The 22,180-nt window shown below is 37.0% G+C and overlaps 1 protein-coding gene across 5 annotated transcripts in view; it reads left to right on the plus strand.

The window, feature by feature from the left end:
• The window catches only part of ZNF146 (zinc finger protein 146), a 58,509-nt gene extending 38,572 nt beyond the window's left edge, over nucleotides 1-19,937 (plus strand). For 4 of the 5 annotated variants that reach the window (XM_057712541.1, XM_057712542.1, XM_057712540.1 and 1 more), the window contains 2 exons: nucleotides 7,231-7,468; nucleotides 16,718-19,937. In XM_057712541.1, the coding sequence (XP_057568524.1) occupies nucleotides 17,504-18,382 (879 nt within the window). In that variant the 5' untranslated portion in view covers nucleotides 7,231-7,468; nucleotides 16,718-17,503 and the 3' untranslated portion in view covers nucleotides 18,383-19,937. The remainder of the gene's footprint in view (nucleotides 1-7,230; nucleotides 7,469-16,717) is intronic. The other variant, XM_057712544.1, reaches the window with a different exon arrangement.
• Nucleotides 19,938-22,180: the final 2,243 nt, after the last annotated feature.

Below are 22,180 nucleotides of genomic sequence, written 5' to 3' on the forward strand. Positions count from 1 at the left end.
GGGTAGTTGTGCAGATTGAGGAGTTCTAAAAATAGTGCGTTAGTACTTAGTAGTAAGTATTGGATAAACTGTAAGTAGTACTATTGTTACTTTCTGCAAAATAATATTTCCTCAGAAATAATGCCATTTGTAGCAACATGGATGGACCTGGAGATTACTATACTAAGTGAAGTAAGTCAGACAGAGAAAGACATATGATATCGCTTATAGGTGGAATAAAAAGAAATGGTACAAATGGACTTATTTACAAAACAGAAAGAGAGAATGAACTTGTTACGGGGGAAAGGGTGCGGGGTGGGGGGACATGGATTGGAATTTGGAATTGACATGTACACACTAGTATATTTAGAATAGATAACCAACAGGGACCTATTGTGTAGCACATGGAACTCGGCTTGAAAAAGAATGGATACTTGTGTGGGTATAACTGAATCACTTTGCTGTACACCTGTAACTAACACATCATTGTTAACTATGCTCCAATATAAAATAAAAATTCAAAAGAAATACAAAAAGGGACAAAAAGATTTCCTCAGAAATAGTACAGTCATTCATACTGCTTCTGGTAAAAATTTGTGAAAGATTCAGATATGTAGATGCTCTTTTAATTTGTGTTTAAAGCATTTTTTTTGATGTTTCCTTTTATAACTGGAATGAGGAAATTAGAGTTCTTTGTTCAAGTTACAGTCTTTAGAAACTCATCACTGCCTCTTTAATGAGATAAGTTCTTTAATTTCTATGATGGTTACTTTCTCATGGTTTTAATTCAGAGCCTCTGATGATATTTTTAAAAAATACTAATTGTGACTTATTTTGGGTCAAACTACATCAGAGGTAATCTTCAAGTTGCATGACATCAAGAGAGAAATATATGTCTGGTCTACTGTTAATGATTGTGTTTTCCCCTTTATGACCAAAATGTAATCTATATGGTTTCATAATTTGGCACCATACAGATGTCCATCCCCATCAATCATTTAATGAATGGTTTTAACACCAATAAATAATCCTTAGCTGAATCAATAATTTCTTCAGGGTTGCAAAGTGATGATTTTCTCGTTTTTTCATTCCTTTTACAATATATTTATTTGATTGCTACCTTAAGTTGGGTCCAATTTATCCTGGCTTTTTCTTCTTTAAGCATCATTTTAAAGTTGTGCTCTGATAACTGCAACTAGTTTTCTTTCTGATAGTCATATCAGTTTTAGTCCGTGGATGTTCCTTCATGCTAACTCCTGTCTCATTTTAACTTGCCACCATTTAACTTTGAAAGCTTTCTTGCACTCCAGGCCCACCTTGCAACCTTCCCTCCCAGACTTGGAATTGGCCATTTCTCCAAGGAGCTCTGGTTCCTTTTACTGGAGAATGGTATTGGACACCAAGATCTGGTTACTGGGTGTTCTTATTGCTGCAGAGGTAACATTGTTTCAAGGCCATTTCAGGGACAGAACTAGAAAACTTATTTTTAAAAATCATGAGTTCTTATTTGTATTTCATACTTAGCTCCTAATTGTATCTTATAGTAAAAATTTTAGAACAGGTTATATTATAAGTATGGGCTTATTTGCTTTATCTTGCACTGTAAAGAAAATGGTTTTAAAATAACAATGTTGATAGTGTAGTAACCATAAACATTACTGTATCAGGTGAAAGTTTTCTTTGTAGCTATTTTTATTCTTAGAGTGCATGCTGCTAAAGCCCTGTAGTGGAAGTTCTCCAAATTCTCTGTTAGGAAGTCCTCTGTTAAAAAGTCGTTTGAAATAAATTCTTTCTTTGAGGAATTATGTTACCAAGTTAATGTACAGTTGAGTTCATTTGTTTCAATTTGTTTTCAAGTTCAGGGACTGGTTTTTAAAAAATGAATTTGATTATATGAAAGGTAAATAATGCATTGCTATGATTCAACAAAAGCCATATCTCATAGAGATATCTCATTGTGCTCCGCATCCCCATCACATTCTTCTCTGTCCCAGTTAAGTAGAGTTTCTTGCTTTTTTATTTCTTTATCCTTCAAGTGGACTTTTTGTTTGTTGGGCCATTAGTATATATTTATTCTTCCCTCCTATCCTCCATCATCCTTTTGTAAAAGATGTACTATGTACACCTGTATTCCTCACTTTCTTCACTTAACAGTATGTCCTGGAGATATCCTTTCTTAATCATTATATATATTTTTTCTTTTTAGCTGCCGTATAAATAAGATGCCATTGTGTGCATGTATCATAGTTGATTCTGCTGTTGGTCATTTGGGTTTCCAATCTTTTGCTGTTTCTTCAGTAATGAATATTTTTTCATCTGTATCATTTTGTACTTATGCAAGATTATCTCTAAAGTAGATTGCTACAAGTAAAATTGCTCATAAGGCTAAGTACTTTAATTTCTATTAGCAATATACAAGAACACCTTTCCTCCTAGAACCTTACCATCAGAGTGTAGTGTTGAATATTTTATTTTTTCCAAAGGTGTGAGTGAAAATTGGTATCTCTGTGTAGGTTTAATGTACATCTCTATTATGGTTGAGGTTGAATATCTTCCATATGTTTGAGGGTCACATGTCTGCAAACTGTCTGTTATTATTCTTTTCCTCATTTTCCTAGAGGATGCCTCTTTCTTCTAGAAGCTATTAAATTACATTAGAAAGGTTAGCCCTATGTGAAATGAGTTGCAGGTTTTTTTCAAGTTTTAAATTTGTGTTTTGATAGTATTCACAGTGGTTTCTTTTTTTAAGCCATGTGAAATCAGGAAGCTTTTATGTAGTTAAGTTTATCAGTCTTTTCATTTATTGTCATAGAAAGCCTTTCCCACTCCAAGTTTCACCTATACTTCCAAATCTTTACAAGGTTATAATTTTTATGGGTTTTCATATCTTGGCATATGATATTTGGGTATGCATCCAGGTTTATATTTTCCTGATAGGCTACCCAGTTCTTCCAACACCATTTATTAAAAGGCCTCAGCTCTACATTTTAAGATTCCATTTTGATCATATACTAAATTCTCATGTATTTGGTCTGTTTTTGGACTTCATATTCTCATCTGTCTTCCAGCCTATATGAACCAGTATTTGTCTTTTTAGTATAGATGCTTTAGAATTTTGTTTTAATGTCTAATATAGCTAGTCTCTCTCTTTTAAAAAATAGTTGTTTATTATTTATCTTGGCTGTGCTGGGTCTTAGTTGTGGCACGTGGGATCTTCGTTGTGGTGTGCAAGATCTTTAGTTGTGGCATGGAGACTTTTAGTTGTGGCGTGCAGGATCTAGTTCCCTGACACAGGGATCGAACCCAGGCCCCCTGCATTGGGAGCATGAAGTCTTACCCACTGGACCACCAGGGAAGTCCTTAGTCTCTTCTTATTGCTTGTCTTTTTCAGTTTCCTAATTTTTCTTGTTTATTCTTCTATGTGAACTTTAGAATCAGCTTGTCTAGTTCTAGGAGAGAGTTACTGATATTGCACTAAATTTTGTAAAATAATTTAGGGAAAGGGACATTAGATCTTTATAATGTTAAATATTCCTGTACACATGCACTATATGTGTTGTATATGTTCCTGTTTCCTTTTGGATTTTCTAGAATGCTTTAAAATTTTCTTCTTATAGGTTTTAGACACTTTACTGTTTTTTTCTAGATACTTTATCTTCTATATTGCTGTTATGAATGGAGTCATTGCTGTAGTATATATAAAGCTTGTTAATTTTTAGAAGTTTATTTTATTCCCCAACTTATTGAATTATTGTTTATAGTTATATTTAAAAATGAGGCAGTGGGCATCCTTTATTTAGAGTTTAATAGAAATGCCTTCATTGTTTTTGTGTTAGATAAGGTTCTGGCTTTTGTGGTCAGATATAGATTGTTTATCTATATATGTATAAATTACCCATGCTGCCTGGGTCTGTGGGGATGTGATTAGAAACAGAAAGTTTAAGGCTGAGACCACTGCTATGCCTCATATACAACAACCAGGAAAGATCACATTAATCAAGGAAATGAAAATCCCTGTAAATTCTGATAACTGCAGTCTTTAAAAAAGTCAAACAGAATAAAAATAAGATGACCATTCCTATTCTGTTTTGTTTCCATTTCCTCCTTTTGGGTGGCCTTTTCTTAATTCAGTTTCTCTGTTTGTCTTTTGTGTTCTTTTTATAGCTTTCTTTGCTTCTTAAAGTTTTTTTTTTTTAAGCTCTTTATTGGAATATAATTGCTTTACACTCTTGTACCAGCTTTTGAGGTACACCAAAGTGAATCAGCTGTATTTATACATTAATCCCCATATCTCCTCCCTCCTGCGACTCCCTCCTACCCTCCCTGTCCTGGTCCTCTAAGGCATCACCCATCATCGAGTTGATCTCTCTTTGTTATACAGCAACTTCCCACTAGCTATCTATTTTACAGTTGGTAGTGTATATATGTCTATGCTACTCTCTCACTTTGTCCAAGCTCCCCCCCCCCCCCCGCCTCCCCAACCCCCGTCCTCCAGTCCATTCTCTGCATCCTTATTGGCTTCTTAAAGGTTTTATGTCTTTAAAAAATAATTTTGTTACATTGTTTCATTTTTAATCTACTTGCAGCAGCAATTTTCAGGGAGTTTATCTGTTGGAAAATTATGCTGTTCATTGCCACTGTTTTTCTTAAAGCATCCTTGTATGGACACAGACAAAATATTTGGTATTTCTCATGTTTGCACGAGGTAGATTTTCCTAGACAAGTACCGTGAAAAAGGAAACACAGTAGCATTCCGTGCTTCAAAGCTTATATGCCCCTTCTAGTGTTTAAAGACAAAAGGCTTCCACACCTTCTCTGGGTAGATGACCCTAACCTGTTTGAGGCAGACCTCTCTATATCTATCTCTCTGTTTCCCATAAATCTTCATAATACTTGCCTTCCAGGATGATGTATTTACTTTAGAAATTGCTAAATCTGGGATCACCCCACTCTCAAGTACTTTTTAAGCCTGCTCTTTTTGCTTCCCTTCCAGTCTCTTTCTGTTCTAGGTCTTGCTTTCATCAGTTCCCTCTTAGGGTAAAACTTACTCATTCTGTAAGGAAATATTAGCAGATTTCTGAACTCCTTAAGTCCTTAGAGTGTCCCTCAGCATTCCCAGTTCTTCCTAGGCTTCTTTGCAACTTCCTCTTTAGGCCTCCTGTTTGGGTTTCCCTTTGGTAGAGATACATGGAGTTTGGGGGTTTGTCGTTTTTTGTTTGTTTGTCGCTAGTCTTGTTCGTTATTAGAATTGATTACAACACTTCTCACTCCGGGTGAACCCCTCATTCTGAGGATGAATATTTGCTAGTTATTTCTGAGATCTGTTACCTCAGGGACTTCTCACCATTATCTAGTCTTTCTTGCTGTACCTGTCACACTTGTGGTTCCTGTACCACTTCTGCTATTTTGGGTTTTTGGGCCACACTTACATATAATTTAGAGTTAACGTAAATTCTACTAGTTTCACTATAGATGTAATATATGGGTTAGCTGCTTGTCCCCTTGCTCCCCTCTCCCCATTACCCCATTATTCTTGATGTTTTATGTGGTTTTTCAGGAGAAGTACTTAAAATATTGAAACTAAGCAGCCACCATGGTCCTGTGAAACGTTTTCTTGTCTCTTTGACCATTGGTATTCCTAGGATTCCATCCTTGACCGTCTTTCATGTACTGTGTATGTTCTCTGTAAGCAGTCGCAGTAACATTCCACCTGTCTTCAGCAGCAGTGATATTCTGACAACTGACAAACGCCCATTTCCATTCTAGGCTATTCTGAGCTCCTCATTTATCTATGCAGTTGCGCAATGGATATATTTGCCTACATGATCCTCAGAAACCTGACACTCTGAATGTCCAGAAGATCAAACAATCTCCTTCCTCCTGCAGCTTGTTTCTAGGCAACTCACCCTCTCATGTTTATCTCTGTGTACATTACTGTTTAAATCAGGCTCTAAGCCTTCCATCTGCCACACCCCAGTACAAGTTGGTGACCAAGCTTTTTCAGCACACATAGTAGACTGTATAAGTAGTAACTTATGTTTTTTAGGATTTTGCTTTTTTTTCCCCCTAATGATTTCAACTTTATAGAAAAATTGGGTGTACCCTTTTTAGAGAAGGGTACATGTACAGAGAAGTCTCATATACCCTTTACCCAAATTTACCAATCATTTACTTTTTTATTGGTTTATTTTTCCTTCTCATTCTCCAAATATGTATGTAATTTTTTCTCTGAACTATTTGAGACTAAGTTATATACATGCTCCCTTTATCTGTAAATACTTCAGCATAAATTTTCTAAGAACAAGGACATTCTTATACATAACTATGGTACAGTAATCAAAATCAGAAAATGTAATGTCAGTATTATTGTTTAATTCAAAGTCCGTGTTCAGATTTTTTTCATTGTCCCAATAATGTTTTTTTTAATGTATCTATTTTTATTTATTTATTTATTGGCCATGTTGGGTCTTTGTTGCTACACACGGGCTTTCTCTAGTTGCGGCAAGGGGGGGCTACTCTTTGTTGTGGTGTTTGGGCTCCTCATTGCCATGGCTTCTCCTGTTGTGGAGCATGGGCTCTAGGTGCACGGGCTTCAGTAGTTGCGGCACATGGGCTCAATAGTTGTGGTGCACGGGCTTAGTTGCTCCGTAGCATGTGGAATCTTCCTGGAGCCGAGATCAAACTCATGTCCCCTGCGTTGGCAGGCAGATTCTTAACCACTGCGCCACCTGAGAAGTCCCAATAATGTTCTTAAAAACATTTTTTTGAACGTGTGGATGAACATATATTTATAGGACGTTTTTAATATGTAGTTTCTTTCAGAGTATATTGCAAACAAAGTAAATATTAGGACTCCAGGAAAACTTTTTCAGGTTTTAGTCCTGAATACTGGCAAGAACAACTTTATCCATGTGACTTAGTTCTGATAGGTGTATGTTGTTATAGTCATAGATATGAGTATTGAATTTCATACAGGAATAAGGGCCACAGTTAAAATCCACTTAGGAACTGACGTAGGAGTTAGAGAACAGTAGCAGCCAGTCGTGTAAGGTAGGAACAGCTTTTCCTATGTAAGTCAAATTCTCAAAGTAAATTCCCTCTTTATTCCTCCATTTCTGGATGTGTGGAGCCTTAAGTGGTTTAATGAGTGTATGGCTTTGAAATTTAGGATCCAAATAGTCCCTTTGCTCATATAGCTGTGTGTGCTTTAATCTCTAAGACAAAAAGTCATTACTTTGTTCTTTTTCACAGGGTCGCTTCCTTGTGCATTCCTGGAGACTGCATGTTCCTCATCCTTCAGAAGGCCAGGAGGCCCCAGGGCTCAGTCTGAGTTCTAGGACAGAACTTTGGCTCCAGCATTAACATTCTAGTGCTGTGTCGTTTCCCCAATAGCAGGTTATAAGCTGACCAGGCTGTATGTGATCCTCTGTTGAAGCAAGAAGACGAACTCTGGATGGTGGAGAAAGAAGTGGAAAGGAAATTTGTCCAGGTGAGTGCATCACACCAGGAAGGTCATAGTTGTTCGGTCAGCATTGCCACCTCTGAAATGCTTTTAAGGATGTTTTCTTACAGGCCCTAGTCTTAGAGTGTCACTTGGTATGAGTTCTTTCGGAACCTGAAGGACATTTCCAGTCATCATTTTTTCTTTCAGTAGTCTGCTCCTTTAATCAGATTCTAGAGGGCCAGGTGCCCCTCTTATCTTTATTCTGCATGTCAGCACTTTGCAGTTCATTCTTACTGCCTCTGTGTGATTCTTTTTCATGATACCCTCAGTCTCATAGCCCTGATATGTATAGACTCCTTTCCTTGTGCATTATTTATATGTCTTAAGTCTTTACATATCATCTGATACTTAGGTTCCTTTTTATTGCTTACCAGTTTCTCTCATTCTTTCAGTGGTTAAATGCCTCAGCATATTTTACATCTGTAATCACACTTCCTGTTGTCTTATCCAGCTCCCCCATTATACATCAGCAAACTCCTGCCTCCCTCTCTTCTCTTCTGCCTCCATGTACCTCTTTCAAAAGTTTTTGCCTTAGAAATCATTTCTGCCTTTCTGCTATATGTACATTTATGTATGAATGGGTGTATGAGTCTGTATTTGTTTTTAAAATATAATACATAAATTTGTAAAAATTTTCGAACATCAAGGTATACAATGAGAAAGTCTCCTTTTCTGACCCTCAGTCCTATAGTTCTTTTTCAAAGATGCAGGCACTTTTAAGAGTTTCACATGTATCCTTCTTGAGGTAGCCTACGAATAAACCAGCATATATTATGCATCTGTGCTGCAAATATGAATATATATAAGCCCTCGGTTTTCCTTTTCATGTGAATGTTGGTATGTATTCTATTGTGTGCGTAGTTTTCTTTTTTTCTCTGTTAACACTTAATTTGTTTAACCTAGCTCCTACTAATGGACATTTAGGTTGTTTCCAGGCTTATGCAGTTGAAGGTGCAAGTGCATATACTTGTTTATATTGCTTAGCAGAGATATGCAGATATAGTTACATCATAATGTACTCTAAGTGGAAATGCTGGGTCAAAGTTACATTTATTTATAGATTTGATAGAAAAAGGCACGTTGTTCCCAAAGGAAGTAAGCTAGTTTACATTTCTACAAACATGGTATATCCATATATTCAATAAGTATTTACTTAGTGATTTGTATTTGGCACCAGTTCAGTTACTAGGGAAATGTCAGTGATCAGAGAAGTCAAAAACTCCTCCCTCTTGAAGCTTATATTCTAATTGGGGAAGACAGACTATGAATAAATAGATAAAAGCTATATTCTGTCAGATGGTGGTGAGTCCTATGGAGAAGAGTAAAGAAAGGAAAACTGGCATAGAGAGGGCCAGTTAGGGGTTATAATTTTAAAGAAGTTGGTCAGGGAAAGGTCTTATTAAGAGGATGATGTTTAAGAGTATGAGAGTGGGGCATGCAGTATTTGGTGGAAGAGCATTCAGCCAAAAGGAACAGAACGTCTTAAAAACCCTGAGGCTGGAGCGCACAGTTCAAGAAATTAGTAATCAGGGCAGTGGGCTGGAGCAGAGTAAGCAAAGGGAATAGGAGTAGGTTTGGTTAGGCAGCAGGCCAAGTCATAGACTTTGGCCTTTATTCTGAGTGATTTGGGGAGACCATCAAAGGGTTTTGAGGTAAATCACCAAATTGTATGAAACCAGTATTCAAGCAATAAATATTGTTAAATACTGTAATCAATTATTTATTGTGGCACAAGCCACCAGTAGATGCTTTCCAAATTGACAGGGTTTAAGAGCTGAGCCTATCCAAGTTTGCTGACATATATAGAGGAAGAGTCACTCTACACTCTACTCTTCTGTGCTTAATAACCATTCTCTAAACATTGGTTCTTCTCTCCTTGGCAGATAGAACTGCTTTTCTTTGAGATCGTAATATGCTCTACCACCAAAAAAAATTCTAATAAAAATGAAATATTTGGGGGGAAAATGGGTTTTGAGGTGAGGAGTGAAAAGATCAGAATTACAGTTTGGCTGCTACAAAGAAAATATGGTATAGGGGGCCAAGTCTAGGGGATTAATGGGAGACTACTGCAGTAATCTAGGTAGTAGTTGTACTTAGTGACAAGCAGTCAGATTCTTAAGATATTTTAAAGGAACAGCTGACAGGATTGACTGATTTTATGTTGGTTATGAGAGAAAGAAGAGTCGTTGATGACCAACTGAAAGAGGATGAATTACCATTTACTAAGATAGGAAAACTTAAGGAATTTTGGGAGACAGGTCAACACTTTTCTTTTGGACTTGTTAATTGCGACATATCTACTGATCCATCATCTACGTGCATATTCAGGTAGGCAGTTGGATACACAAGTCAGGAATTTAGGGAGACAGAAAATTGTGATGACTTCTGTTCTGATATACTAATAAGCTGCTTTATTCAGTGATGGTGTCTCTGCGTTTCCTTGCTCAGTCCTACTTTTCTTATCACTCAGGGATGCCGGTGTGTCCACCAAGTCTCTGGCACCCAGCCTGCATTCCTAGATTCTGTGGTTAGAAACAAGGAGGTGGTGATAATGGCCTGTGAGGCTATGCCTTTTATTTTTGGAGAGTATTGTGCCTGAGAGCTCTCCCTGAAAACACCAATGGCAGCTGTCCACTCATATCCTTTCCTCATGAGACATTAGAATTATAGCTACTTCCTACTCTTATCAACAATGCAGTTTTCCCTTTTTTTTTCCCTATCTTTCTCCTTCACAGATGTAAAGTGAGCAGAGATGTCTTTATCATTTTAGAAGAAAGCATCTATTTATGTTATGTTTGAGTCACTCCTCTAGGAATTCTCTCCCGCTTCACCTTGATTGGTGCTTTAATGGCCTGATGTTGCTTATCTGTGTTAAGTATTTTCTCATCTTTTGCTCCCTTCCATCCTCCCCCCCCCCCCGCCCCCCAATCCTCTTCCTGGGAAGTGGCTTCTGGAACTCTGCATTCTGCCTTTCTTCTTTCCCTTTATAAATTAATTCCCAGAGAATGATTCATTTATTTTGAAGTTAGAAGTAACTCTTTCTAGAAATATCAGTGTTTATTTTGGCGCCTTCAGCCTTTTTGTCTAGCCCACCATGATTTTACCTGTTTACAGGATAGAACAGCTGTCCAATTGACTTCATTTTCATTGTGTCAGATGGTGAAATCATTAATATCCTACCCAAATTAAAGATTTCAGCTCATTATTTCAGGTCCAGATGTTACTTCAGACCATTTTCAAATTAGGTTTGAATTATTTCTTTTCTTATAGTGCTTGTGATATGGTCAGTCAAACCTTTTAAAAGATATACTTTGCTCTAATCAAGAGAGGCCATATTTAACCATGTGAATATAAATCAGAACATATTTCCTTTCTATAGAATTATTTGAATCTTGACCTTTGATTATAAAATGCCCTACCTATTCAGTTCCTGCTTATTTAAACCTGTTACTTCTCTCTTTTTTTTAATCTCCCCTCTGTCCATCCTACTTCACATTTTCCACAGAAATTCAAAATTCCTCAGTAAATATCATCTTAACGTGTTTTTTGTTTTTATGTCTGGAATATATCTTATGAACTTGTTGAAAGGAAGGACCATGTTTTATTCTTTCTCTCTGCAGTTTTGATTACACATGTGGTAACTTATTAAATAATCTGAATTATTGTTATGGAAGGTTTGTTTTTTTGTCAATTCTCAACATCTTCAAGCACTAAAAAACATTGAAAGAAGAGTACAGCGATCTCCTGTATACCCACCACATAGATTCAGTAATTAGTATTTTGCCATGTTTGATTTATCTATCCCAGTGCATGTGTATTGTGTGCACTGAGGCAGCATGACACTTCACTCCTAAAAAATTAAGTATGCATTTTCTAAAAATAATGGCATTCCTATATATAGCATAATATAAATAAACATAAATGCCATTATCACACCTTAGATGATTAGTCATAATGTGCTAATATCATATTATGTAATAGTCCATGTTTAGATTCCCCAGTTATCTCCAAAATACCTTCTATAGTTGGTTATTTTTTGTTTGTTTTGTTTTTTTTGTTTTTTCTTGCTTGGCACATTGCAGGATCTCAGTTCCCCAACCAGGGATTGAACCTAGGCCACAGCAGTGAAAGCACTAAATCCTAACCACTAGACCACCGGGGAACTCCCTCTATAGTGTAAAAAATTTTTTTTTAAAAATAAATTTATTTATTTATTGGCTGCGTTGGGTCTTTGTAAATGCTGCGCACAGGCATTCTCTAGTTGTGGAGAGCAGGGGCTGCTCTTCGTTGCTGTGTGAGGGCTTCTCAGTGCGGTGGTTTCACTTGTTGCAGAGCACAGGCTCTAGGTATGTGGGCCTTAGTAGTTGTGGTTCACGGGCTCTAGAGCAAAGGCTCAGTAGTTGTGGCGCACAGGTTTAGTTGCTCCACAGCCATGTGGGATCTTCCCAGACCAGGGCTCGAACCTGTGTACCTTGCATTGGCAGGCAGATTCTTACCCACTGCACCACCTAGGAAGTCCCCTGTAGCTTTTTTTTTTAATGCCAGTATCCAGTCAAGGTTTAAACTTTGAATTTGGTTGTCTTTTTAGTCTTTAAACTGTCCTCCCCTCCTTTTCTCCTCCTTGATATTGCCCCCTGTATTTAAAAAATACTGTCAGCCATCCAAAGAAAAGAGTAGCGCTGTTACTGCAGTTCAGCATCTCAGATTATAGTTAGCATGTTAAGACTTGGCTACATACAGATTTGGGTTTAAAAATATTTCATATAAAACACTTATTTTAAGAAAAGTGAATGTGATTGTGATTAGAAGTTAAGAGAAAGATGTTTAGAAGTAAGAGACAAGATTGGAGAGGTGTTTTTAGGAGCATGTTACTGGAGCTGCTTCCAGGAGGTTCTATAAGATTCTTTTTTTTTAAATTATTTATGGTTTTGGGCTGCGTTTTGGGTCTTCATTGCTTCACGCTGGCTTTCTTTAGTTGTGGCGAGCAGGGGCTACTCTTCTTTGCAGAGTTGGGCTTCACTAGTTGCAGCACATGGGCTCAGTAGTTGTGGGTCACGGGCTTAGTTGCTCCACATCATGTGGGATCTTCCCAACACAGGGATCTAACCCGTGTCCCCTGAATTGGCAGGTGGATTCTTAACTACTGCGCCACCAGGGAAGTCTATAGATTCTAAGAAGTGTAAAAAATGGGAGGGGGTCAGGCTAAGCCAAAGGACATTAGAAACATAATATGCATAATTGTGACTCATTGATTGCATACCTAACATGCTTGGCAGGCTTTTCCTCAGGGCCTCTGAACTTACTTAACTACTGCGTAGAATGCTCTTCTCCCGATATCTGTAAGGATCACTCTTTCTTCATGTTTTGAATCCTGCCTTCTCAGAGGCTGTTCCATATGAAATTGAAACTATCCCTTCCCTTACTTTTTCCCATAGCATTTAAAACTTTTTAACAAACCATCCTGTCTCGCTCCACTAGAATGTAAACTTGATGGGTGCAGAAAATTTTGTCAGTTTTATTCAGTACTGTTTATCTCTGGAGCTCAGAACTGTGCCAGGCACATAGTAAGGAAAGAAGAGGGTATTTGTTGAATGAATAATGAGAAATGTTTTGAGCATCAGTTCTCAAACTTCTTGATCTTAGGAACTCTTCACATTCTTTTTTTTTTTTTTTTTTTTTTAGTAACACCTTTTTAAGATACAATTCACGTAACAAAATCTACCCTTTTAGATTATACAGTTCAGTAGTTTTTAGTATGTTCACAAAGTTGTGCAGTCATTACTGTTATCACATTTGCATCACTACAACACCCATTAGCAATAAAATTTACAGTCCTAAAACTTGAGGACCTGCAAAGAGCTTTGGTTTATTATGTGGTCTTTTGTGATATTTACCTTATTTAACATAAAACTGAGAAACTTTAAAAAACATGTGTTAATTGAAAAAAAAAATAATCCCATTACATATAAACTTAAATTACATTTCTTAATAAAGAACAATTTTCTAAAAGAAAGGTTTAGTGAAAAGAGTGGGCATTATTTTGCATGTTTGTAAATATCTTTATTGTCTGGCTTAATAGAAGTAGCAGATTCTCGTTTCTGCTGTTGTAACCTGTTGTTTTGGTTGAGGAATATTAAAAAATTGTGACTTCATACAGATGTAGTTAGAAAAGGGAGAAGTATTTTAGTAGCTTTTTCAGATAATTGTGACTATTCCTTGGTACCATACCAACACTTGACAAGTGATTTTTTTTAAAGATTAGCTGCAATGTGAAATTTGAAACACATTTTTTTGTTTTCTTACATAAAATCCATTGGTTTATCTTAAACTTTGGATGGATCTCTTACCCATATGTGATTTTGTAACATCATCTGTTGGTCAGTTGAATTACACAGATCTTTCAAATGTTGACATATCTCATTATACAATATCAAAACATCATATTTTGTTATCAACAACCTCATTAGAAAAGTTTTTTAAGTATTGGGAGGCTATCAGTCTCATAGTGGAGGATATATGTACTTTCCAAAATTCTAATTTTTGTTTGAAAACTAATTCTGTCATTGGCAACAAATACTTTCGGTTATTTTCCTTGAGATAATGTCTTACTTTGTTCTGTCTGAAGAAAGTTCCTGGCAAACACTTCGCAAGTCTTAATAACCATACTTTGTAAGGCATTTAGTAATTTATTTAAAGCAGATTAATGGTGGTCCATGAAATAAAGTAAGAAATGGAGCTTCATGAGCAAAGTGGCTAGTTTTAGCTCACAACTTAAATGATTTGCCCCAGTGCTTTTCCATGTTTGGTTTCCTATATCTAGCATAGACTCCCTTGGACTTTCTTCAGAATAGTTCAAAGCCCTCTCAATACTAGTTTCCACATGGCCAAATGCATTGGGAAATCTCTTTCCATTTTTCCCCTTAGAGATATTACTTCTAGAATTTTTGCCTACTACTTCAGTCTCGACTGGCTGTATTCTGACTTGATAGCTCTTACCTTGTAGCTTTTCATCACCATTATCATAGAAATTTTCTTCATTTTTTTCCCCTATGCATCCCCTCTTTTTTGGATTCTGTATCTGTTGACTTCTCTGTCTACTAATTTTGGTGGAACACATATTCTAGCATGTTGGGAGAAAAGGTGCATTTTTGGGCATTTGCATATCTGAAAAATACCTTTATTTGACTATCTCATTAGATTGGCTAAGCTTAAAATTTTACTCTCAGAATTTTGTTTCTAGCTTCCTGTCTTTCTGTTGGGAAATTTTATTCTGATTCCTTTTTCTTGGAGTGATATGTGCTCTCTTTTCTGAAAGCATTTGTGGCCTCTTATCTGTTTTGAAATGTCACAGTGATGTGTCTAGGTATGCATCTTTATTATTCATTGTGCAGGTTACCAAGTGGGCCTTTTAAGAAATCTAGAGAGGACTTCCTTGGTGGTCCAGTGATTAATACTCCTAACTTCCATTGCAGGGCACAGGAGTTGGATCCTTAGGTTGGGGAACTAAGATCCTACGTGCTGCATAGTGTGGCCAAAAAAAAAAAGAAGAAAGAAAAAAGAAGTCTAGTGAGGGAATTCCCTGGTGTTCCAGTGGTTAGGACTCTGCGATTTCACTGCTGGGGGCCCTGGTTGGATGCCTGGTTGGGGAGCTAAGATCCTGCAAGCTGAGGTGTGCCCCCTCCCCCTCCAAATAGAAAAATAACTTCTACCAGGAAATGACACTTGTCGCCTGTGCTAATATTAGCAAAATAACACTTATGCACTAAGGAGACCCTGTGAATGGTAATACAGTCTACCTTACCTTCCCCCTACCCCGCGTCTTAATTTCTAAAGGATTTTTCTTTGTTTCTTGTTTACAGAATCCTTTTATTGTTTCACTGATAAAACATAACTATCTGTGATTGGTTTTAGGGTTTTGTTGTTTGCTGTGCCTTATACCTTTATTTCCTTAGAATGTCTTTTTTCTCTCAGTGTTGATCTTTCATATTAGTGGGGTTCCTTTAATGTGTGTGGCTGCAGAGTCACATTTAAGAGTGATTCACTAAAAAGTAAGCTCTTTTGTGCCTGGGTGCTTCTGGTCATCTAGGCTTTGGTGGTAGAATGCCTCATGGACTCAGGGTCTCCTCCTGCAGAAGTGTTATACTGCCTTACTCTCATGAACTCCGGTGTGGCCGGGTACTTTGTTTCAGCAAAAAAAAAAAAAAATAAAGACAACAAGCAACAGTCCAGAAAAGGATCCTTTCATATCCTGCTCACAGGTTGTCAAAATTTTTTGGCATCAGCTGCATAATGGAACTGGAGGTCTCACCATATTACATATAGATCCCATTGATTTCAGTATAGCACCTGTCATCTCATTTCTTGAGTGTCACTGAGACTAGATCTTCTCTGATTAAATTTCTGCAAAGAATAACTTCCATTTCTTACAAAGGAGTGGTCCTTGGTCCTGCTGATTGACAGTAGAGGTCCAGCTGCAACTCAGTCTTTTTTTTGTTTTCTTTCCCAACAAACAATCCATCATTCCTACTTTTGAGATACTTGATTTCCCTTCATTTCCTGAGTCTTTCTGATATTTTGTGACACAAATTGGCTTGCTTGACATCAGCATCCTCTTCTGGAGTACCTTTATGTTATTTGAACTTAGCTCTTCTGTGTGTTGAAAATCTTCTATGTACTTTATGTTATCAAAAATTTTGTTAATACCTGTGTGTATTGATGTCTCCTTATCATATTCTTTTTTCTTGTGAGTTTGTACCATTTTCCCTTTTCTTGTCATTTTAATGGAGTTTTAGAAGGAAGCAGTTGATTTTTCCTTTCCATTTCTTAGGAATCCCAGGTAGACTTTCTCAACTTTATGTGGTCCTCTCTTTATCCTGTTTGTTAATTTCTCATTTTGTGTCACATTTAATTTGCTGGATGATGAAATAAGATATATTATTTTTCAAGGGTAATCTAAGCTTTATGTGCATACGAATATTAATTTCTATAAGGATTTCTTTCTCAAAATTTAGTTGGAGACATTGGTCATGAGGATTCTTTCATACTGTTGAGGTGGGCTACCAGAGTTCATCCCCCAAAGCACAGTCTGAAATTTTATTACTAGTGATTGGAAAATTCATAAATAATGATGATAACATAAAGCTAACATTTGAGTGCTTACCATGTGCCAGCCACAGTTCTAAGCACTTCATACATTCATTCCTTTAAATGATGATTCTTTGTACTCCATTTTAGAAGAAGCCTGAGAAGATGATGAGCAGATAGAGAGGCAACAAGACTTGGGAGGCAAGTTGCATCCAGCTCAAATAAAGTACAGACTGAGGAAAAAAAGCAGTGAATATAAGAAAATTGGAAAAATACTTCCTATGATCTCAAACCTTGTATCTTTTAAGGCAACATCTTTTTCAACTTAACCTAGAAAGAGTTTGAAACACAATTTAGACTTAGTTGTGTAGGAAAGCATCATCAATTTAATTAATTTGGAAATCCTGCCATAGCTTACTCCTTATGGTAATAACCCCCTTTAGGTGTAAATAAGTGTGGAAATGCCTTCATTTAAAAAATTTTGAACCCCATATGCTATCAGAGCATTCATACTGAGAGAAAACCTATGAATTTACTGAATGTGGGAAAACTTTCACTCCCATGCTGCACCTCATTAACTGTAGAAGTCAGCCTTGAGAGAAACCCTGTGCTCCTAAAGAATATTGAAAAGCCTTTAGCTAGATGACAGATTTCATTGAGTACAAGAAAATTCATACTGGAGAGAAACCAGTGAATGTAACAAAACTTCATTGAGCATTAGAAAATTTAGAGTTGAAGAGAAAGCTTTGAATGTACTGAGTATGATAAAGTTTTCTCTTGAACCTTATCTCTTACTCTGCATTTGAAAGGTCATACACAGAGAAGCCCTGCGAATGTAAGAAATGTGGAAATACCTTCAGCCAAAAGTAAATTCTCATTCATCAGAAAATTCATACTGGAGAGAAATCTTGTGAATGTGGGAAAGTTTCCATTCAGATGTCACACCTCAGTCAGCAGAGAATTTGTAGTGGGGAGAACCCCTTTGCCTGTAAGGTATGTGGGAAAGTCTTCAGCCACAAATCAACTCTCACTGAGCATGAGCATTTTCATAATAGAGAGAAACCTTTTGAATGTAATGAATGTGGAAAAGCATTCAGCCAAAAGCAGTATGTCATTAAACATCAGAACACCCATACTGGAGAGAAGCTTTTTGAATGTAATGAATGTGGAAAGTCTTTCAGCCAGAAGGAAAACCTTCTTACCCATCAGAAAATTCACACTGGAGAGAAACCTTTTGAGTGTAAGGATTGTGGGAAAGCTTTCATTCAGAAGTCAAACCTCATCAGACACCAGAGAACTCACACAGGAGAGAAGCCCTTTGTATGTAAGGAGTGTGGGAAAACCTTCAGTGGCAAATCAAACCTTACTGAGCATGAGAAAATTCATATTGGAGAAAAACCCTTTAAGTGTAGTGAATGTGGAACAGCCTTTGGTCAGAAGAAGTACCTCATAAAACATCAGAATATTCACACTGGAGAGAAACCTTATGAATGTAATGAATGTGGAAAAGCCTTCTCTCAGCGAACGTCACTTATTGTACATGTGAGAATTCATTCAGGTGATAAACCTTATGAGTGCAACGTATGTGGGAAAGCCTTCTCTCAAAGTTCATCTCTTACGGTGCATGTGAGAAGCCATACAGGTGAGAAGCCCTATGGTTGTAATGAGTGTGGGAAAGCTTTCTCTCAATTCTCAACCCTTGCTCTACATTTAAGAATACATACAGGTAAGAAGCCTTATCAATGTAGTGAATGTGGGAAAGCTTTCAGCCAGAAGTCACACCACATTAGACACCAGAAAATTCATACTCATTAAAAACCTGTGGTCATCAGGACTTCCCCGGTGGTCCAGTGGTTAAGACTCTGTATTTCCACTGCAGAGGGTGCAGGTACAATCTGGTTGGGGAACTAAGATCCTATATGCCACAGGGCACGGCCAAAGCAAAACAACAACGAAACCTGTGGATATCATGAAAGGTGTTCATCAGGAATTTACACCTCATAACATATCAGAAATAATCATTCTGAAGGAAAGCATCACAAATGAGAGAAACAAAAGCTAAAAACTTAAAGGACATCTGAGAATTCATCATGAAGAGAAAGACATTTGTATAACAAAAGTCCTTTGTGTCCAATAAAAAAACATATAGCAAAGGTAATGCTGAAACTTTCACTGCATTTCCACTAAAATTGGGAATGGAAAACGTGTTTATTACCTTGCTGTCTGCATGGATCTGGAGATTTTCAACAATGTAATAAAAGTTGTAAGTATTAGGAAGAGACTTTTATGGTATTGATTTAGCAGAAGAGATTCTGGAAACACCTATGCATTTATTAGAATTTATAATACAGAAATTGCATCAGGAGATGAGAAGATAATGGGACTATTTAAAAGATGATTTGGAGGTAATTTGTTCTCCAGGGGAAAAAAGATAATGAACTATACACAAAGGTAAGATCCAAGGGGATTAGATTAAAAACAGGAATATGAAAAAGCTGTATACTAAAATGGTTATGACTTTGGGAGTTGGGAAACATTCCTTATAGCAAATTGAAAAATACCTAACAATTCTACTCTGAGTTTGTATGCTCGGGAAATATGTATCAGGCTGTTTACTGTAGCATGATTGTAGTAGTCATAAATTGGAAACAACTTAAATGCCCATCAGGAACAAAATGGAAAATACGTATGATGGAATACTGTATAGCTGTAAAATGTAATAAATGAGATCTATATGTATTACAGAGAAAGATCTCAAAAATCATGTTGGGGGGAAAGATAAAATTGCAGAACGACAGATAATACGATGACATTTTGTAAATTTGAATTAAAACTTCTCTCACAAAATTTCAGTGCTATATATATTGGTAATGGATACATATATGTATGTATGTTTTTTAAATGTTTTTGAAATGGATTGGAAGGATACAGACCAAACTCTTGATAGTGGTTGCCTGTGAAGAGTGGAGGAGGGAAGGGAATGCGTGTGGGGGAGGGGGGGATTGGTTAGAGGGGACTTCAGTTTTATATATAAACATCCATTTCTCTTTAAAAAAAGACTACAAGAAATATATTGAAATACTGGTTAATTCTGGATTGTGGTATATGGATAGCTTGTCTTATTTTTTGTACTTTTCTGTATTTTTAAATTTTCTCAAAATTAGTAAGAATGGGGGTGAGGATGGGAACACTGTACTTATAGAAATCATGTTCTAATGGATTCATTCCCAATCAACTACTAAACTTTTTATAGAAAATATTTCTAAAATTTTATCAATGAGTGGATGGACTTGCTCTCTATGTAGTATGAAATTATCTATTTTATTAAAATTAAAAATGACAGCATAATCCAAATCTGTTGTAATTTATTTTTACATGGTGTAGTGTATGCTATGTGGTCTATCTTCATGTTTCTAACACTATTTTGTGACATATCATTTGAGCTTAGGGATTTTTAAGAACATTTAGGTAAATGAGGATACACACACAGGCTTCATATAATTTGTCTTTTTTCAGATAAACTGACTTGGAATGACCATTTTCTTGTCCTGTAAATTTCCATGGGAACAGCATATGCATTAAAAGTAAAGCTTTTGATTATTTCTTTTTGAAAAGAGAAAACCATTCGACTTCCCAGAACGTTCACAATTTGAGTTAAATGCCAACACCTGGATCTCAGTTTTAACCCGCAGATTATTTCTTTTCTCTCCCTGTTTTATATAGTACTTCTTTTTTTTTTTTTTTTGGCACACGGGCTTAGTTGCTCCGCGGCATGTGGGATCTTCCTGGAGCTGGGATCGAACCCGTGACCTCTGCATTGGCAGTCTCTCCCTGTTTTGACAAACACACCCTTTTTTGTTTTTTCCAGCTCGAGGTATAATTGACAAAATTGTTAGATTTGAAGCATATAGCGTATGTTGTGAAGGGATTCTCCCCATCAAGTTACTGTTTCTATTACAAAAGTGGAGAGGATGGGATGGGTATGAAAAAAATGGTTCAGACTCTGGGCAGAATTCTATTGTGTAAACCAATCCTTCCTGAAGATACTTTATTTAGTCTTTCATCGCAATGTAACTTGATACAAATAGTGTTTTAAGATTTTCTTCAATGGTGAACATTAGCAATACAGCATTTGAGGTTGACTTTTTAAACTGCTTTTTAAAAAGCTCTTAAGGACTTCCCTGGTGGTTCAGTGGTTAAGGCTCCAAGCTTCCAATGCAGGGAGCATGGGTGTGATCCCTGGTCGGAGAACTAAGATCCTGGATGCCACACGCCAAAAAATAAAAACTCTTAAGCTCAGTTAAATGCCACAACATTAGTGTGTATCTTTTTTTTTTTAATAAATAAATTTATTTATTTATTTATTGGCTATGTTGGGTATTCATTGCTGCACATGGGCTTTCTTTAGTTGCGGTGAGCCGGGGCTACTCTTTGTTGCAGTGCACGGGCTTCTCATTACAGTGGCTTCTCTTGTGGAGCACGGGCTCTAGGCGCATGAGCTTCAGTAGTTGTGGCATGTGGGCTCAATAGTTGTGGCTCACAGGCCCTAGGGCACAGGCTCAGTAGTTGTGGCGCACGGGCTTAGTTGCTCCATGGCATGTGGTATCTTCCTGGGGCAGGGATTGAACCTGTGTCCCCTGCATTGGCAGGCGGATTCTTATCCACTGTGCCATCTAGGACGTCCACTGTGTATCTTTTATTAGCTGTCTTGGAGGAATGACCATGACTTAAATACATGAGTTTTAGGCTTTTCTAATATGAAGTTTCCCCACCCCCTTTTTAAAAAGGATGTTATATACTAAATTTGCTAAGAAATTGCACCAGATGTTTGTACACTATTTTAAAATTGCCTTCAGGGAATTCTCTGGTGGTCCAGTGGTTAGGACTCTGCTTTCACTGCCAAGGACATGGGTTCAGTCCCTGGTCAGGGAACTAAGATCCCACAAGCTGCACGGCACGGCCAAAAAGAAAAAAAAAAATGCTTCCACTTAACCAGTAGGAAGAACATTAGGAAAACATTCTCTATAAAGATTTTCGTCATAAGGCATTTTCCTAAACTACTTTTTTCTTCTTAATCTCTCATGCTTCACTTAGCTCTTAACTCTGCTCCTGTGTTTTTGCAGCTTTGGAGTCAACAGTAAATAAAGCCTGATGCTAAGACAAAACCAAGAGAATACCTCAATGTGTCTGTTGACCATGGCTTAGCACACCCCGCCACCCCCACCCAGCCTGGCTGGTAGTGTTGACCCCTAGAGGGAAGCTGAATCTGAAAATCAGAATCGACATTTTACTCAGCATGTCAGGAGGCAGATGGCCTCAACTTCCTAAGTACACCTATCGTACTCCATCCTGATAGATACAGGAGACTTGATTGTTGGAAACCTGAATCATTGTTAGTCAAGATTTATAAGATAAATTGTGGTTAATCATGTTGTACATGTTGCCTGGATACATATTAATAGCTACCTTATACCCCAAACCATGTGAGACCATAAAACATCTTTATTTTTGCCCCAAGTCCAACAAAATCTCCTAATTTTCAGTTATAACCTTTCATCTACTGTTTCAGGTAGTCCTTAGTTGTATCTGTTATTTAAGCAATACTATCTCTGC

This window comes from Hippopotamus amphibius, chromosome 16 (assembly GCF_030028045.1).
Source record: "Hippopotamus amphibius kiboko isolate mHipAmp2 chromosome 16, mHipAmp2.hap2, whole genome shotgun sequence".
Taxonomy (NCBI): Eukaryota; Metazoa; Chordata; class Mammalia; order Artiodactyla; family Hippopotamidae; genus Hippopotamus; species Hippopotamus amphibius.